This window comes from Oratosquilla oratoria, chromosome 14 (assembly GCF_046742065.1).
Source record: "Oratosquilla oratoria isolate Oo_2021 chromosome 14, ASM4674206v1, whole genome shotgun sequence".
Taxonomy (NCBI): Eukaryota; Metazoa; Arthropoda; class Malacostraca; order Stomatopoda; family Squillidae; genus Oratosquilla; species Oratosquilla oratoria.
The window spans coordinates 17,636,919-17,654,452 of NC_134790.1; the positions used below are offsets into that span (position 1 = coordinate 17,636,919).

Genomic DNA, 17,534 nt, shown 5'->3' on the forward strand with positions numbered 1-17,534 from the left:
GAGGGATGGTAGTTGCTGACTCCTTCTCTGCTCCTCCTTCCAACTTATTCATAATTTAATTCATTATGAAAAAATATTTGTTTTCCATCATTCTTACCCAAGACTGTTTTTATGTAATGTGAATTTATCAATAACCTGTGGAGGCAGTAGCTAGATTATTTGAGTGCACTCAAAAAGGTAAGAAAAATAGAGATATAAATAAGCTATACAGAATAGGACAATATGACTGTAGATTATATGATTTACACTATCAAACATAAAGCAGAAATGCTTATTAAATCACTGAGTAAAGTGATTACATTTCAGCTGAGGAGGAAGAGGAGAAGGAAGGAGTCAGCAACTACCTTCCTTCCATTGTGCTATGAGTGCCATGATGCAAAATATTGATAAAAATCCTTAATTTAATTCTTTTATGGCTTTCTATGCAAAATCTGAATGCACCATTGTGTTCAAAAGTTGTTTACATAGGAGAACACATGTTTTATTCTACACTTGTTATCATAATTGCTGTAAACATTGATTATAAGTAAAAATGTGTATAAACTAATTTCTTTTCTTTGACTTCAACTCCACATAATTACTTGGCTTCTTACCCTATACAATTTTAGAAACTGGTTATAGTTGTAGAATCACTGTTCTTTCTAATGATTGAAATTAAATTTTCCTATCTTATGAAGAAAGTGGAGAAATATAATATTTTCTGAAGGAGGTGAGGAATTTGCATGTCGCTGGTGCCTGTGTGGAGCAGGCATTTGAAGGATTACCCAACTATACTGAGCTGCACGGCAGAAATCGAGTTTGATTTCTTATTGGAATGGAGTTTAGTGACATAGAAACAGTCCTACAGTAATATAGCAGAGATAACAATCCAATTTTTTTCCCCCAGAGAGATCTATGGGAGAACCCGAGGACAAGGACTACTGCCACCTATTGTGGAGTTCCATGTTTCCTGACAGTGGAAATCTAGGGAACAGTTCTTTTTTGTGACCTGTCAAAGCATGCACCCATCCCACACTTGCCTAAACCATTCATCACCCCTCCCATCTTAACACTTCATGAGTAAAGGTTTATCCCTGTCTCCCACCACATTAATCAGGTCAAAGGCAATGCAGTGAGATACAGCCTCTCCACAGCAGAGCCCAAAATCTAGAGCTGATTTACCATCACTGATTCATTATATAGTGACTCCTCAGCCATTCAAACAATTTATTGACCAAACAAAAATAATGCCCCTTCAGGCCATGTCATTCCTTCATCCACTTACAATTTCTTTCCATTTACTCCTATCTTTTGCCCTCTCTCTTCCTTGCTTTATAGTCTGTGCATCCAATGCCCTTTTCACCTTAATCAGATCCAATCTGCCACTCCTTGCTTATCCTTAAAACTTATTTTTGCCCTCGTTTACTCTTGATTTTCTCCTCTCATACAACCTTCTAAATTCAATTATCAGCTGTTCCAATCTCTTCTCAGAATCTGCCACAGAGAGTGTCATCCATAAACAACTAGTTCACTCCCCACTTCCTTTCACTCTCACTCACCAAAGAATAAATGAATAAAAATGGGGTGGCATTACTTACCATGTCATATCAACATGTTTTGAGACTTGATCTGTATATAACAGGTTTGCTAAAACAAATTCTGAGATTTAATTTATGAACCACCTGAATCTCATGCTTTATTCATGCTCAAAAGTCTTATCAGAAGATTTCTATAAATTAAGAGTGCATGCATCCTGCATAACAGTATAACCAATTGAACACATGCTTTGAAATCCTAGCAAATTTCCTGTGAAGACATGGTTGAATATACTAATGTTAATTAGTAGATAATGAGAGATACTGCGGTGAAGGTATGCATAACTTTAGTGAGACAGACCTTAAGCTGCCTCGGTCTGTTTTTGTTAGTGTCATTGCAATTGTTGGCCATGCACTCAAAATGCCAATTTACAGTAGTTCCATCTGCTTTACAGATTCACACTCACATTAACCCTATCAACCAGGGTTATGGGGTTTCATAGATATCTACTCCAAAGATTATCCAAGCTTTAGTTAGTGTAATAGCCCACAGCAGCTAACTCTTTGTACTCAGCTGAAATAATTAAAATTTTGGTTCAATATAACCTAAAGACTTCTGTAGAATATTCCCTGAATCCCACAACAAATAATAATGAAAATTATAAAAAAACTAAATGGAGAATACAGTATAATATATTGTAATGCATTTAATATAAACAACTGCATCATACATATTCACAACATAAAAGTAACAAGAAATCATGAAACACAATGAATGATAAATGAAATGATTATAAACAGAAAATACTTCCCAACATTGAATCAAAATTAAATAATCAGCTGAGCACAATTTATTTATTAATATGACAGTGGCACACAGGTTACCCTGATCCATAGTGAGCTTCACACGCTGTATGGCAGAACTGTACCATGCTCCCCCTGTGGGAGTATGCAACAGTATAATGAGCATGTGGCTGGTAGCCTTTGAAGACAATTGCAATGCAATTGGTATTCTTTACTCCAGACTTTTAATTAGTATCTATCTGTATTACGGGAATTTTCATATTTGATAAATCTAATACTATATCAAATTTGAATTAATAGTAATATGGTTAAATGACTGCACACATGAAAAGAGCAAAACTTGAGATTTGGCTTCCTTTTCTAATATTCACTGTATATCTATTCAATCAGTATTCTAGTTTAAGGTAACAGTCAATCATGTCTGAGCTCATTTCCAGCAGTATGATTTAAATGGTACATCATTAAAGCTTATAAGCAGTAAAATAATATTTCATAATTTTTCATGGCTATAATAATCTTTTCTACACAGAAATAATAAAAAAATGGTTCTATCTAGAAATACAAGAATTTAAATAATAATCCAAAGTTACTAATTGAATTAAAATGAAATTTGTATAAATTATACAACATGAAAACATTAGAGAACATGACACAAGCCAGTAAACATTATTCAAATCTTCTCTATATTTTCTCATCCATAAGACAAAAATTATTTTAAGACAATTCCATAAAGCATAACTTTGCATGCATCTTTACTCACATGATGTCCTCTTTCACTTACCATTCAGTGTTACAGGATTATTTTCTAATCTCTGTTCCTCCTCTGTTAAGAGATGACCATTTTCTGTTACACTTGTCAAATTACTATTGGCTTTGATCTTGTTGCCTTTGCTATCTCGTTGAAGATGTGACTTCATTTCAGGGTCTGAAACCTCACCTACCCTGAAAAAATAAAAAAGAGCACAAGATGTTTCACTGTTTAGAGCATAGCATATATTACTGAAGCCCCACACTTTTAGTCAATTCATATCCACTATTGTCTGATGAATCTAATTCACTTGAAAACAAAACTGGTTAGGATAATTGGAATAAAATAGATGGGACCCCATAAAGACCTGGTGGCTCATTTGCTGTATATTATAATCAGGCAAACAAACATAAAGACAGGTACAAACACACAAACACATTGAGGAAAGACTAAAAACATTGGGTCTGCCAACTTCAGAAGATTGAAGAGAAAAAGGTGATATGATTACAGTATTCAGGTCACTAAATGTGATAGATTAGTGACAGAAGAGATAACTTGATTAAGGATAGGAGGATTTAAGAGTTCATGGGAACAAAGTAAGGAAGACTTCATGTCTAATGGATGTGAAGAAATCCAGTTTTCCATATAGATGCATAAATATTTGGAATAGCTTAGAAGATGATACAGTCCAAGCTTGAAAAATACATGAATTCAAATCTAGATATGACGATGATATGGTTTAATGTCACAAACACCCCCTATCAGGAGGCTAGGATGGTGCCCCTTACAGAGGACTTTGTAGTGTGGAGTTTAATGTTGATAATTGGAAATCAAGGATATAGATTAAGTTAGAACTGTACATGAATTTGAGACTAGGTGTGATAAACTGGAGCATAGGAGACAGGACCCATTGTGTATTTACCTAATTGCAGTACAGTACTACCTCTCATTAACGGACGTTAATTAGCTGTGTTTGCGGTGTTTTTGGTGCTGTTGTTTAGTGCTGTGCAATCCCTATGCCACCCAAAAACCACTCAAAATCAACAGATTATTCACATCAACGGACACCGTTACCCCTCTTTTAGTCCATTAATGAGAGGTAGTACTGTATCCAGAAAAGGAGCAACACTCTTTGGGTTCCATCTCCTGTTCTCTAATTTTCTAACATACCTGGACTCAAATTCATGTACAGTTCCAACTTAATCTATATCTTTGATTTCCAACTATCATATTTAGATTTGAATTCATGTACTGTTTGAGTTCAGGCTATATCACATTCTAAGTTATTCCACATATCTATGCATCTATATGGAAAAAGTAAGGTGATGAGATGTACAAGGGGTGAAAGTGGCAGTAGACTGGAAGTGAGCATTAAGGGAGAGCGACTGGAGGAAGTGGATAGTTTTAGATACTTGGGTGCAAATGTGGCAGGGAAAGGTGGAGTGAAGGTGGAGGTAGAATGTAGATTGAGAGAAGCGAGTAAATGCCTTGGTGGATTAAAGAGTGTAATGAGGAATAGACATTTGGGAATGGATGCTAAGAGGAGACTGTATGAAGGAGTAATTGTGCCAACAGCACTGTATGGGGCAGAAACATGGAACATAAGAGAAGAAGAGAGAAGGAGATTGAATGTGTTTGAGATGAGGTGTCTGAGAAGTATGATGGGGGTTACTAGGCTAGATAGAGTGAGAAATGAGGAGGTGAGGAGGAGAACAGGGGTGGAAAAGGAGTTGGGAGATAGGGTTGATGAAAGAATATTAGGATGATTTGGACACATGGAAAGAATGAGTGAAGAAAGACTAGTAAAAGAGGTGTGGAAGGCAGATGTGGAGGGAGTGAACATGAGGGGACGTCCTAGGATGAGGTGGATGGATGGGGTGAAGGGGGCTTTGGGGAAGAGGGGAATGTCTGTTGAGGAAGGACGGGAGAGGACAGAAGACAGGGGTGAATGGAGAATGGTTGTATATGGATGATGTTGTGATAGCATGAGGTGGAATGGGCAGGTGGATGGGGGGGGGGGGGTGAGGTAGTATGTGTGAGCAAAATTTGACACAGCCCGAAGGGATTTCTCCCTGTCCTCTCATTTTATGCAATGGGGGGACGGAGAGGGGGGGGTCGCCGATTTAATGAAGCGGCCTTGCTGTGGATGTGCTGTGTCTTGCGACACTGCTTCTGACCCAGGGCAGTGGACAAGGTGCAGGGATGACCCGTCATTCAGGAGGTGCTAAGAGGGAGGGTGGAGGGGTGTGGAGTGTATTCAGGCATGGAATGGGTGGGAATGATTTTATGCCTTTTTCTTTTTGGCTACCCCCCTTGTAAGGGGGAGAAAGCCTTGGTATATGTATGTATGTATATGGAAAACTATTTCTTCATATCCTTTTGACATGTGGTCTTTTTTAATTTACTTCCATGACCTCTTAAAGCCCTTTCATCTTTAATCAGGCAATCTAAAAAAAAAAAGAAAAAGAAAAAAAAAAAAAAAAAAAAAAAAAAATAATAATAATAATAATAACAATAATGAGTAAATAAATGAATAAATAAAAACTATAATAATGTAATCCTTAGTAAAGCCCTCCCATCTTTAATCAGGAGATCTCTTCTATCAATGCAATCTATCCCCTTTAGTGACCTGAACACTAATCATGTCACCTCTTTCTCTTTGATCTTTCAAAGTTGGCAGACCCAGTGCTATTAGTTTTTCCTCTTATGGTTTATCTGCCAGGCTGGGGACCAGTTTGGTTGCTGCCCTTTGTATTCTCTCAATCTTGATTATATCCTTCACTCTCTGTGGGGACCATAATACTGACACATTTTCTGTTGATCCTTTCCTGTAAATACAAACTAGTTCCCATCCTGGCAGATAAACCATATGAGGAGAGACTAAAAGCACTTGGTTTGCCAACTTTGTAAGATCTATGAGAAAGAGGTAATAAGATTATAGTATTCATTTGATTAGGGATAGGAGGGCTGAAGTCATGAGAATGAATTAAAAAAAAGATGACATATTTCATGGATGTGAAGAATTTTTTTTTTTCCATATAGATGCATAAATACTTGAAATGATTTATGGTGATATAGCCCAAGCTAGAACAATACATGAACTTGAAACTAGATATGATAAATTAGACAGTAGGAGATGGGACCCCACGAATGTTCTTTCCTGTATACTATAATTAGGTAAATGCAAATACACAGTCACAAATCATGAGAAGAGTGAAATATGAGGAAAATTGTAATCTGTTGCACAAAGCTCTAGATACTGTACTATTTTTTCATGAAGTGTAATGGGTGAGGAGGTGTCTCCTCCATGTCTTGTTGCCTCACTTTTCAGGTAATAGCATGTAAGTTGGAAAAAGCAGTACATACATATACCATACAAATATCAATGACTTTTCCCCTTTACAAGGTAGGTAGCCAAAGGCATAAATCCACTCCCACTCATTTCATCCCCACATACTCCACTCCCATTCACCACCCCTCCTTCCCTCTTTTTTTTTTTGCTCCTCCTGGATGATGGGTCATCCCTGCATCTCACCCACTGCCCTGGGTCATAAGCAATGCAGCAAAATACAGGAAAAAACAGTCATACCTTAAAAATACTTCTTCCATAGTAGTGAGAGAGGCACCATAACTTGAGATTTTAAGTTCTTCTCTCTTATCCTCAAGGAGAGAGAACAAATCTTCAAACTTTGAAGCCTTTTCACTTGGCAAAATGTAAGATAATTCAGATCCAACATTTTGATCAAGTTCTGTGTCAGGAATATGGTCTTGTAATAGGTTGGTTATGACTGATACCTCACATGATGGTTCTTTCACAATGGTCAATCTATAGCCAGCCCCTGCAAAAGTAAGACCACAAAATAATGAGTCCTTGAATGTACAGAAATTTTTATTATCCTATAAACCCTGCATAAGTAAACAAACACAATTTCTATACATTTCTTCCCTAAAATTATACTTATTTTCCCTACCATATCTCTTCTTGAGGAACAGCGAAGACCCTGAACATTGTAGGACTCCTCCAGACATGATAGCAATACGATCTCCAAGTAAATCTGCTTCTTCCATGAAATGAGTGGTGAGCACAATGGTACGCCCAGAACGTTCTTGCTGAAGCAAATCCCAGGTTGCTCTTCGAGCCTCTGGATCCATTCCTGATGTTGGTTCATCCAGCATGACAACACGACTTCCAGCACACAATGCTATTCCAACACTGAGCTTACGTTTCATCCCTCCTGACAATGTTCTGGACTGAAGTTAAATAATTAGATAATATGAGTTAATATGGAAAAAAAAGATATTATACTGAGAAAAGAATAAACAAATTTCATCTGTACAAAACACTTACTGGGGCATGGATTTTATCTGCCAAATTCAGAGCTTCAACCATGTGCGTTACTTCAGCGTCAACTTTGTCAGCATCAAGGCCCTTCAACTGCAAGATCACAAATAATAATCATAAAAAATGAAAGAACTAAAACAGAAAACAGGTAAAAATTGGTTAAAAATGTAGCCTTCCTCAATGAAAATCTTTTTCACTGTAGTCTATTCTATATATTAAGGGCTTTTTCCTCCTTACCAGGAAGGTAGCCAAACTCAAAAGGCATATACCTACTCCCACCCATTCCACTCCCATCCACCACCCTTTCCACCCCCTCGTCTTAGCTCGTCATGAATGATGGGTCATCCCTGTATACTGCCCACTACCTTGGGTCAGAAACATGCATTGTGAATTAGGAAATTAATATGCCAACTCGACCCTTGTCTAATACACAGAAGAAATTCTATTTATTTCAATATACTAAAAGGCTTCTTCCCCCTTACAAAGGAGGTAGCAAGACAAATCATGCACATGTCCTTCACTCATCCCACACCTATTCATTTCCTTTTTAAAAATTTCCTAGCTCATTGTGGATGAAGGCCCAGCCCTGCCTTCATCTACTGCCAGGGTCAGAAGCAGTACAACATGACAAAGCACCTCCACAGTAAGACCTGACAGCCTAAGCTGGTTTACCCCCATTGATTCACTTACATGGTGACTTTCCCTCCTCATCCCAGCATGAACAAATAGACAAGGAGTAAAGGAGAAATCCCTTTGGACAGTATCCATCTAACATCCATTCTCCATTCACACCAATCTCTTCCCCTCTCCCTTCCCTGATCAACAGACATTCACCTTTTAATGAATGTCTTCTTCACCCCATCTATCCATCCATCCAATTCTTGGTCCTCCTGTATGGTTTGCTCCACCCACCTTTGCCTTCCACACTCATTTCGCTTGTCTTTCTTTACTCATTCTTTTCATAAATCCAAACCATCCCAGAAGAAGAACCTATTTGAAAAAATAATATTTTTCTTACCCTGCTAAAGAATATGATGTGTTCTGCAACTGTAAGCTCATCAAAGAGTACATCATGTTGAGGACACAGTCCAAGGGACCTTCGAACTTCGTTCACTTCCGTAACAATGTCATATCCACCAACAGTTGCAGTACCCTTACTAGGAGGAAAGAGACCTGTGGGAAATTTAGTCCTAATTATACAATATGTCAATCAAAGCAAGAAATTAACAAGAAAAAGACATTTTGCACATACTTTCAATGATAAACAAATGATGAAATGCATAACAGTTTAGGATTATGATACTAAGCCTATAATTACAGCTCATACATCACTGCATTCTTCCATATCACTCAACACTATGTGTTCTGCATATTCATAATACAGGGAAGAAGCAGAACAAAACATCCTCTATTGCCCCAATGAAAATATTACAACACAAACTTCACTATGCAGATTACAGTTGGATTATTTCCTAATAATTGTTACCATGACTTATATTGACTGATAAATCATGACCCCATTGCAGCTAGCAACACTCCCTGGGGCCTCCCATTGATCTCTTTGGGAAGCAATGTTGGACTATCATTTGTATTGTATTAGTATGGGACATTTCTGTGTCACCAGTTGATACTAGCGAGAGGAAGGGAGCAGTTGTCAGTGCTCCTTTTGTGAAATATTGGAGGAAATACAGCTGAAATTGTGCCTGGTCCAGAGACCAAATGTCAAATCCTTGTGACTGCACCCTCAGATGGAGGTATAGATGTTGATGGGTTTCAAACATAGGCAACAAGGAGATGATTCTATGATGTAACTCAGTCCCCATCTATACCCATTGGAAGGCTCACAAACACCAAAAATTGGAAATCATCAATTATTTACTCATTGGAAGTGAATTTCAAAATCAAAATAGGAGAAGGATATAGATGATGATAATGGATAATTAATTTGTCACCCAACAGGCGTTAACATATCAGCAAAATTATGGGCAAGACATACAGACTTAAAGTGTAGATGAAATACTTTCTCAGAATCATACACAGCTACAAATATAAACATCTATACATATATATCTAAAGGGATGTAGGTATAGCTCACCTGTTAACATTGACATGGTAGTGGTTTTTCCAGCTCCATTGTGTCCTAACAATGCAGTGATTTGACCTTCATACATAGTCAGGTGAATATTGTTGACAGCTACCTTTTTGCCTTGCAAAAACACCTGTAGAAATATATACAAACAAATAAAGCATCAACTCTTAGCATGAAACTAGTTAACAGTACAAACATGCAAGTATATACTCACCTTTCACCGATCCCACACTCAACACCCCTTTGTTGTCCCTTCTATCTTAGCTTGTTGTGGATGGAGGGTCATCTTTGCTTCCCACCCACTGCTTGGGTCAGAAGCAAGGCAGCAAGACAGTACCTCTACAGCAGAGCCTGACAGCCAAAGGTTGGTTTACCCTCACTGCTTCATTACATGATTGAAACATATGTGTGTTACTTGGACTAGGTGACATAGGGAGGCAACGACACAGGTGGACTAACTTCACCTAGTCCAAATAGCACACACATATATCTAGAGACTGAGCTACTAAAAAAATGTTGATTTCCAATTGGGCAATGATATATAGTCTGAACATATGACAAAAATAAAATAAAACAGAAGGAGGGGTGATAATAGTTGTAAAAAATGAAAAGATTGGATAAATTAATGAGTGAGAGCAAGACTAAAGAAATATATATGAAAATTAGAACTAGAGGGATAGATAAAAGACTTCACAGTCTTATTTGTCCTCTAAGACAAGAGCTTGTAATAAAGATGAATATCAAGAAATGTGATCAGATATACTTTATTCTCCAGAAAAATGACTGAAAAAGTGATAACATAATCTTAGTAGGAGACTTTAATTTCAAGAAGGTGAATTTGGAAGTGAGAAGCAAGTGGTAATGAATATTCATGAGCTAATACTATGATAAAAATGAATGATAAAACCCAAAGTTTACAATAAAATTCTTTCTATAGATGATATAAACTAAATACCTTTGTTAAGCCAGTAATTCTGATACCAGCTGAAAGATTAGCTGGTTCATCTTCAAAATAATCAGGGTCTTGCCGATGGGTATTAATAGCTTCTGCTATTCCATGTTCAGATTCAACAGTTCCCAGCCAGTAAGATTTCTGTAATAAAGTTATACAATCTCATTCTGGTAAATTTATTGTATTATTCTTATGTTCATGAGATTAAAACATAACTCTATCAAGAAAAAACAAAAAGTTCATTATAAACATACTGTATATACAATACTGAAAAGGTTATATAAAAGAGAGCATCAAAGGAAAAAATGTAGAATCACATAGATACAGGAAAGGTGGAAACAAGTCACAGAAGAGAAAACATGGAAGAAGAATGCTTGATGTTTGAATATCTAATATTACATTTAATTTTTTCCTGCAATAGGCATATTTCTGATTGTTGCACATATATCTAGGCTACAACTTACCATGAATGGGAAGTACCAAGGTAGTGGTACACCATATTCTCCTGGAAACACAGCTTCAATATACCAAGCAAGAAGGCTGTAAATGATGGTATCTAAAAACAGCATTCCATACACATGAGCTAGGGTGAAGGTGTCATCTGGGGATACACCCTGGCTAAGGTTACTCCACTGAATTCCAGCAGCTGTGCCTTCAAACATGGAAGCAAGTTGACAACCAAAACTCATGGCTGTATTAGACAGAAGACAGAGCAGCAACTTGGACTGTTGTGAAAGCATTGCATAGCGAGGTCTTAAGAACATGTATGGTACATATGTGAAGAACCAAATGAGACCTGCTCCCATAGCAGCACTGTTAGCTGTGAAAGAATGAAAAAAAAGAAGAAGTTAGAATACATAAACTTATCCTGGATTCAGCTGTTAACCTAAAAACATATAAATTTTGACTTTTAACCTTGAAAGCAACAAACAGTTACTGGATGGACCAATAGAGCTTTAAATTGGGAACAGAGCCATCCAACAGGGAATCACCACATTAGACATGATGTACCTGTACTGAAAATTGTACTAAGGTCCTAGTATTCATTGTGAATGGTCACTCTCTTCTGGGTGGCTTTGAACAGAGTGCAAATATGAAATCTGTTTGTCTATACACCAAGAGGTGGTAGATCATAGGGGAATGCAGATGTGTTGTCATGAGTATATGTGCAACTAGTCCCAAGGTTACTGTGTGCTAAATGGCTCACCATTCTAGTATTATGGTGAAAGCCTTGATATTTTTCTTTTAATCACACCTCATGTATCATAGGTTTACTTGTGGTACACATCTTTATAAACCAAAATAAGATTTTCACATAAATTTTGTTTAAACACTTACCTTTTGAAAAGAGAGTTGACATGAAAAAACAAAAGCTGATGGAGCATAGTATGTAAACAATCAGGAAGAAAAACACCAAACTTGGATCACTGTTATCAAGAACTGCCAAACTTCCTGAGCCATTCCTGTAAAAACCAATACAAATAAATTTCCAAGAAGACATGTTGAACATTAATATTACTGCCTTTACATTTTTTGGCATTACAGTTCATCTTCTATACTTTGTTTCAATCCTATGTTCTGTCTCTATCTTTTCTGTAATCATTTCTGTTCTGATCACTACTTTTAGGAGCTAAGTGAGACCCCTATGAGAGTTATGATTGAAAATTTATTGCCACTCAAGAATCACATAATCATTCATGTCTTCTACTATCCCTCCGCATTGTTACCTTAATTAGAGCTCTCCTTAACCACCCTTATGAATTCATTACTTTATATCCATGGCTACCTCTCTTGTAAGGGAGAAAAAGCCGTTGGTATATATATATATATATATATATATATATATATATATATATGTGTGTGTGTGTGTACACATGTACCCTCTGGGAAGCAAGAATATCAACATCACATTCCTCTACAAGTTGTTTTGTGTGAGTGTCTTAGTTTTGTTTGTTGTATAATTCTAAGCTACCAGAAGAGGCTGGATGACCGCATTGTGAACAGCTGCCCAGGATGTAACACTTCACCCCATACCATACAACACATAATGGAAGACTGCATTATATACAATCATGCACGCAAACAACACAACATACACTCTATAAAGGATTTGTGGGAAAACCCAGTTTCGGCTGTGGCATTCCTTGGGGAGACGGGACTGCTCGGACAGACAGTCTAGGGAACGACAACAACAACAACAAAATCTACAAGTTGTTAAAATGCAAATCAATGGAGCTCAGAGCATGGGGACATGGGACTCCCTCTTTTTATGGTTTTCTCCCGCAAATGGTCAAAGCGAAAGTATATATTCACTTGGCCACCCTCCTTATAAGGGGATGAAAGTCTTTATATATGTACGAGTATAACACATGTATAGAACTCACCATCTAGTACACAGAAGAATGCATATAAGAATGCTGGAGGCAAGGAGGAAAAAGAAGGACTTGACAAGCCATGCAGACCAGTGCAGCCATCCAGGTAATCCCATCATTTTCATAGATTCCTGGAGATATAGAAAAATAGATATATAATTTTTTCAAATTGTATACAATCAATGGGATATTCATTGTTCTTTCATATTCAATACCTTATGTACCTTTCATTTAGTATGAGAGAAATGGAAACAAAGAGAGCGAGAGAGAGAGATAAGGGGGAGAGATGGGATAAAGGTGGAAGAGAGAGAGAAGTGGAAAGAATAGATAAATGAGAAGAGACAGAGAGGACAGAAAGGAAGACAGGAAGAAAAGGGAAGGAAGGAAGAGAAAATGGAAGAGGAATTGTTAGAAAAGGAAAGAAGATAGAGAAAAGAGACAGGGACGGACTGAAAAAATATATACATATATAAATAAAGACTATTTTTCTGAACTGGTTTACTGTGTAATCTCCCCTTTTTATATCACTACTTTCCAAAATCTATTTGGTACAAATTTGGCGGGGAATTGTTAGAGATAATAACTACAATCAGTCCTCCGCTACTGAGATTTCAGCTATCGCTTTTCTCAGATTTTAAAATAATAATAGAGGTAATAACGGAAATAATAGATAAAATTGAACATAAATAAAACTTGCGCCCCAAACGCGCCCGGTTGTTGCTCTATCGATAAGTGCGGGGCTGTGGCTTACACATGCTGATTGGTTGTGATGTAAGGGAATTCAGGGCACTGATTGGCTTGAACCTTCCCGCCATTCCAGCTTTGGCATTATTCAGAGGATATCGCTTCAGAGAGAAGTGCCAATCTCTCTACTTTAGCTCGCTCCCAACCCTGATTGGTTGTGACGTCAGGTCGTCTGGGGTACCGTGATTGGCTGCCCGCAGCCTATGGCTTCATGCCATTCCTACCTACCCAATATTTATTTTTTATGTTTATTCTTTTTCAATAAGCGTATGTTAATATTTCATATGGTTAAATGTGACAAAACGGGTTAAATATTAATTAACTTGGAGGGTCAAGAACGAATTAAACTTGTTACACAAAGTCATTCTGTTCGGCTATCAAGATAGCAGCGGATTAACTATATTTAAATTTTAAAAATGTGAAATGCACAATGCGACATACAATGGAGAAATGGCCATTTGGACATTACTGCACAGATAATCATAAATCTAACAAAATACTGAATGAAAAATATAAATAAAAGACTGAAACATTTGAAGAGACAAAATGCCACCAAGTATAGAAATGTTCGCTATCACCAATAAAAACTTAAATACTTGTATTACAGAAACCCTAAATTTGCTAAGTTGGCTGAGAACTGGTGAAATACTGATGCACTACCTAACCTTATCGGTGTTACTTCTGTAAGATCTTATTTTTTTCATTATACAATCAGTAGACCAATAAATGAACAAACAAAAATATGCACAACCTCTCCGCTTGTATATACTATTATAGAAAATGGCGTCTGGTTCAGTTCTCAAAAATATGAATTTAGTTATTTTACTGTATTTTCGGGCACATAAGACGTATTAATTTACTTTAAGAAATAAATAAATATACATCTTTCTTTGGTAAAAAGTGTCTCGGGAAATTACCCTGTGCCTTATATCAAGCTCAAGCTTCGAGTAGGCTGGGTCTACTGGTAAGTGGTAGTTTCAATCTGCAATAGGCATAACAGTACCATAAACAACTCTAAAATCTCTCCTTACAAAAGGGTTTCCCAAATTTTGTTAGATTAACAATTAGATATTATAAATTACAAATATAAATGTAATTTGTATTTACCACCACATTTAAGCAAACCTGTGTTCAAAGCGGAATGTGGCTGTACATTGGGCTTGCAACTGACGTGACAGCCTTGTACGTATGCAAAGTGGTCCTTTCTGGCAACACTCTTTCCCCCATCCCTCCCGTGCTAAACGCGGCAAAATAAACGGTTAAATTAACTTAGTTTATTTTGACTTGTTTAGCATGGGGCCACTGCACATGTGTAATGCAAGGGTCTGTCGCTGGCTGCATGTTGTTTGTATCGTAAACTCTCGATATACAGATATAACGGGCAAAAAATCTGACCGGTCAAACCCTCTGTTATAACGGATCTTCGGATATAACGCCATATCGTCCGTTATATTGAGGGTTTACTGTATATTGAAGATGGGACAACGCTCAGCCGACCAATTGCACGCGCCAAGCAGTCAGTGCAGTATGTTTGTTTTTAAATTAATGTATATATTTTAGTTCCTACGTAATATCATTACGATATTTTCGTATTCTATGCGGAAAACCAATTACCATAAAAAGCCAAGAGGTTTTGGTGCAACACGCGAACGCTATATTCTTAATGTTTATGGATTATAAAAGAATAGACAACCCATTCATATTATAATTTGTAATTCTTATAGTGACATATTTTTTTTATTTACAGTTTCAGCAGCTTTCTAATTACGCTAACTGGCCGAGTTACCTAGCATATTCCACACCCCCCCCCCACGAGAACGGACCTGCCAAAGTTCGGGTGCGTGTTATATGCCCGAAAATACATTGCTTTTCCATTTTTTTTTCTTGTATAGCTACCTGACCACTGATCTCTTACATAAGGCTGTCCATGATATATTTTTTCTTCTTTTTCTTTGCAATCTCAAACTATTTTTTTTATCTACTACCTTCACCAACCTTTCCCTTATATACAATGCAATGACCTACCCATTTAATTTATCCAAAATTATCTCCTATGAATTTCATAATGTGGGGGATAGAATAGAGAAATATTTTCATTCAACTTTTTATGTACGCTGAAACTATCAGTTGTTTTAAGAGAAAGTTAGATAACTTTATGGGTATATAGTAATGGACATGGAACTACCTAATGTAGGCCATATGGTCTTCTGCCGTCTCCTTCATTTTTATGTTACAACATGTACGATAAAATGCATACCTTCAACCTCTTTTCTTTCTCGTGGACAACGCTCTTGACAATGTTGATTGCTGGATAAATGTATGACAGCAGAAGAATGAGAGGTAACCAAGCCTGAAGAGCGACCAAATACTTGTCGTCTATGAAACTTGGGTATGGCATTCTTTGGAGCTCCACCGCAGACCAATCTTTTGAATTGAAAAAATAAATAAATAGAATTAATCAATTGGTTAACATAAATAAAACAAATAATATATATTTCATGAATAATTTCACAAAATTCCCGTAATAAATAAATAAAATTAATTAATTGGTTGAAATAAATAAAACAAATAAAAATATATATTTCATGAATAATTTCACAAAACTCCCGTAACTCTATTTCCTAACAATATTGGGTGCTACTTAAGCGTGAGGTCTACCGCCATATATATAACGGAGCAAGTGGGTCTGCCCCACATCTATCATAATTCTAACTTCCTTCCATTTCATTCTTTCCTTCCACTAACCCCCCTTCCCTCCCTTTCCCCATCTTATCTATCCTGCCCACTAAAATATGTCGCCTACCCAGGTGCAGCCTGAGGGCTACCACGTGACCCGCGTTCACCCAGGACGCTTCCTACACCTGCTCATCAAACGTGTCTTGCCCACATACATCAAAACCGTGACCTGTCCACGTGACCTAACCTAACCTATTTGTGTCATTCTTAGAAGATGTACGAAGTGTGTATCGCTAGAATAAATGTATGGAAATATATAACATGTTTATTTTTACGTTTCTTCCTTTAATATAAATGTAATTAGAAATCCAACTACAAGTCATTCCTAGGATGTGTACAAAATATGTGTTTATCGCTAAAATAAATGTATGGAAATGGTAGACCTCACGCTATAGTGCTAACGGGAGGTAGATCTCACACTAAAATAGCACCCAATATTGTCAGTATCAGCTGTCAACAATAACAAGGATATAATCTGTCAAGTAGAATTTGAAACTAAAGAATGTTTTCCTAAGGTTCCATTTACCTTGAGGCGTTTTACCAGAAATATATTCTGCGATAGCCATGTCAATGGTGTGCTGGAGAGCTAAGAAACCTTCATCGTAGTAACCTGGAATTCCGCCGGTGTTGTCATTTCTACCCCTGGGGCCAGGCACTTGGAAAAGGGGGTAGCTGACCTGAGTGAGCCACTGGGGAGGGGGTGCGAAAGGGATGTGCTTCTTTCCATGTCTTGGAGTTCCTTTTAAACGTATCTTGTACTGTAAGATAAAAGGCATTGCGTGAAACCTTACACAAAATGTCGTCAGTCACGTGGGATCCACGAATAAGATTGGCTGGGATACGATGAGAAAGATCTGATGTCTGGACACAATAATAAAATAAATAGAAATGAATGAAAACTGCTGTTTAATGGAAAGAGTTCAGTCCCCCACCAACTCAAACCAATTCGTCCCCTAACCCCGTTGCAACCCTCGGATATGGATGAACTCTACTTGAGCCCCCTAGTAATTTGAAATTAAGATCAGCAACCGTCACCTGTCAGTTTACGTCATCAACGCTATCCGTTATACAATGCTGTTCCAAATCCTCAGATTGTAAAGGATCTATGAACAGGTTTTCCTCTTCTCCTTCTTTTATTTTAAAGTTCATCAGACTGCAACGGCTCATGTAGCCATATTGTAAATTGTTTACAGTCCACAACCTTATAATTTACAATATTTGAATATCCGCCGC

At 37.2% G+C, this 17,534-nt stretch overlaps 1 protein-coding gene across 4 annotated transcripts in view; it reads right to left on the bottom strand.

Annotated features, from left to right (window-relative positions):
- Positions 1-17,534, bottom strand: part of LOC143032751 (phospholipid-transporting ATPase ABCA3-like) — a 166,921-nt gene that overhangs the window by 23,677 nt on the left and 125,710 nt on the right. For 3 of the 4 annotated variants that reach the window (XM_076197727.1, XM_076197728.1, XM_076197726.1), the window contains 13 exons: positions 16,828-17,059; positions 15,823-15,989; positions 12,834-12,952; positions 11,788-11,912; positions 10,914-11,269; positions 10,453-10,590; positions 9,504-9,627; positions 8,427-8,581; positions 7,415-7,501; positions 7,038-7,317; positions 6,656-6,905; positions 3,100-3,260; positions 2,400-2,453 (listed from right to left, as the gene is read on the bottom strand). In XM_076197727.1, coding sequence (XP_076053842.1) covers positions 2,400-2,453; positions 3,100-3,260; positions 6,656-6,905; positions 7,038-7,317; positions 7,415-7,501; positions 8,427-8,581; positions 9,504-9,627; positions 10,453-10,590; positions 10,914-11,269; positions 11,788-11,912; positions 12,834-12,952; positions 15,823-15,989; positions 16,828-17,059 — 2,248 coding nt within the window. The remainder of the gene's footprint in view (positions 1-2,399; positions 2,454-3,099; positions 3,261-6,655; positions 6,906-7,037; positions 7,318-7,414; positions 7,502-8,426; positions 8,582-9,503; positions 9,628-10,452; positions 10,591-10,913; positions 11,270-11,787; positions 11,913-12,833; positions 12,953-15,822; positions 15,990-16,827; positions 17,060-17,534) is intronic. The other variant, XM_076197729.1, reaches the window with a different exon arrangement.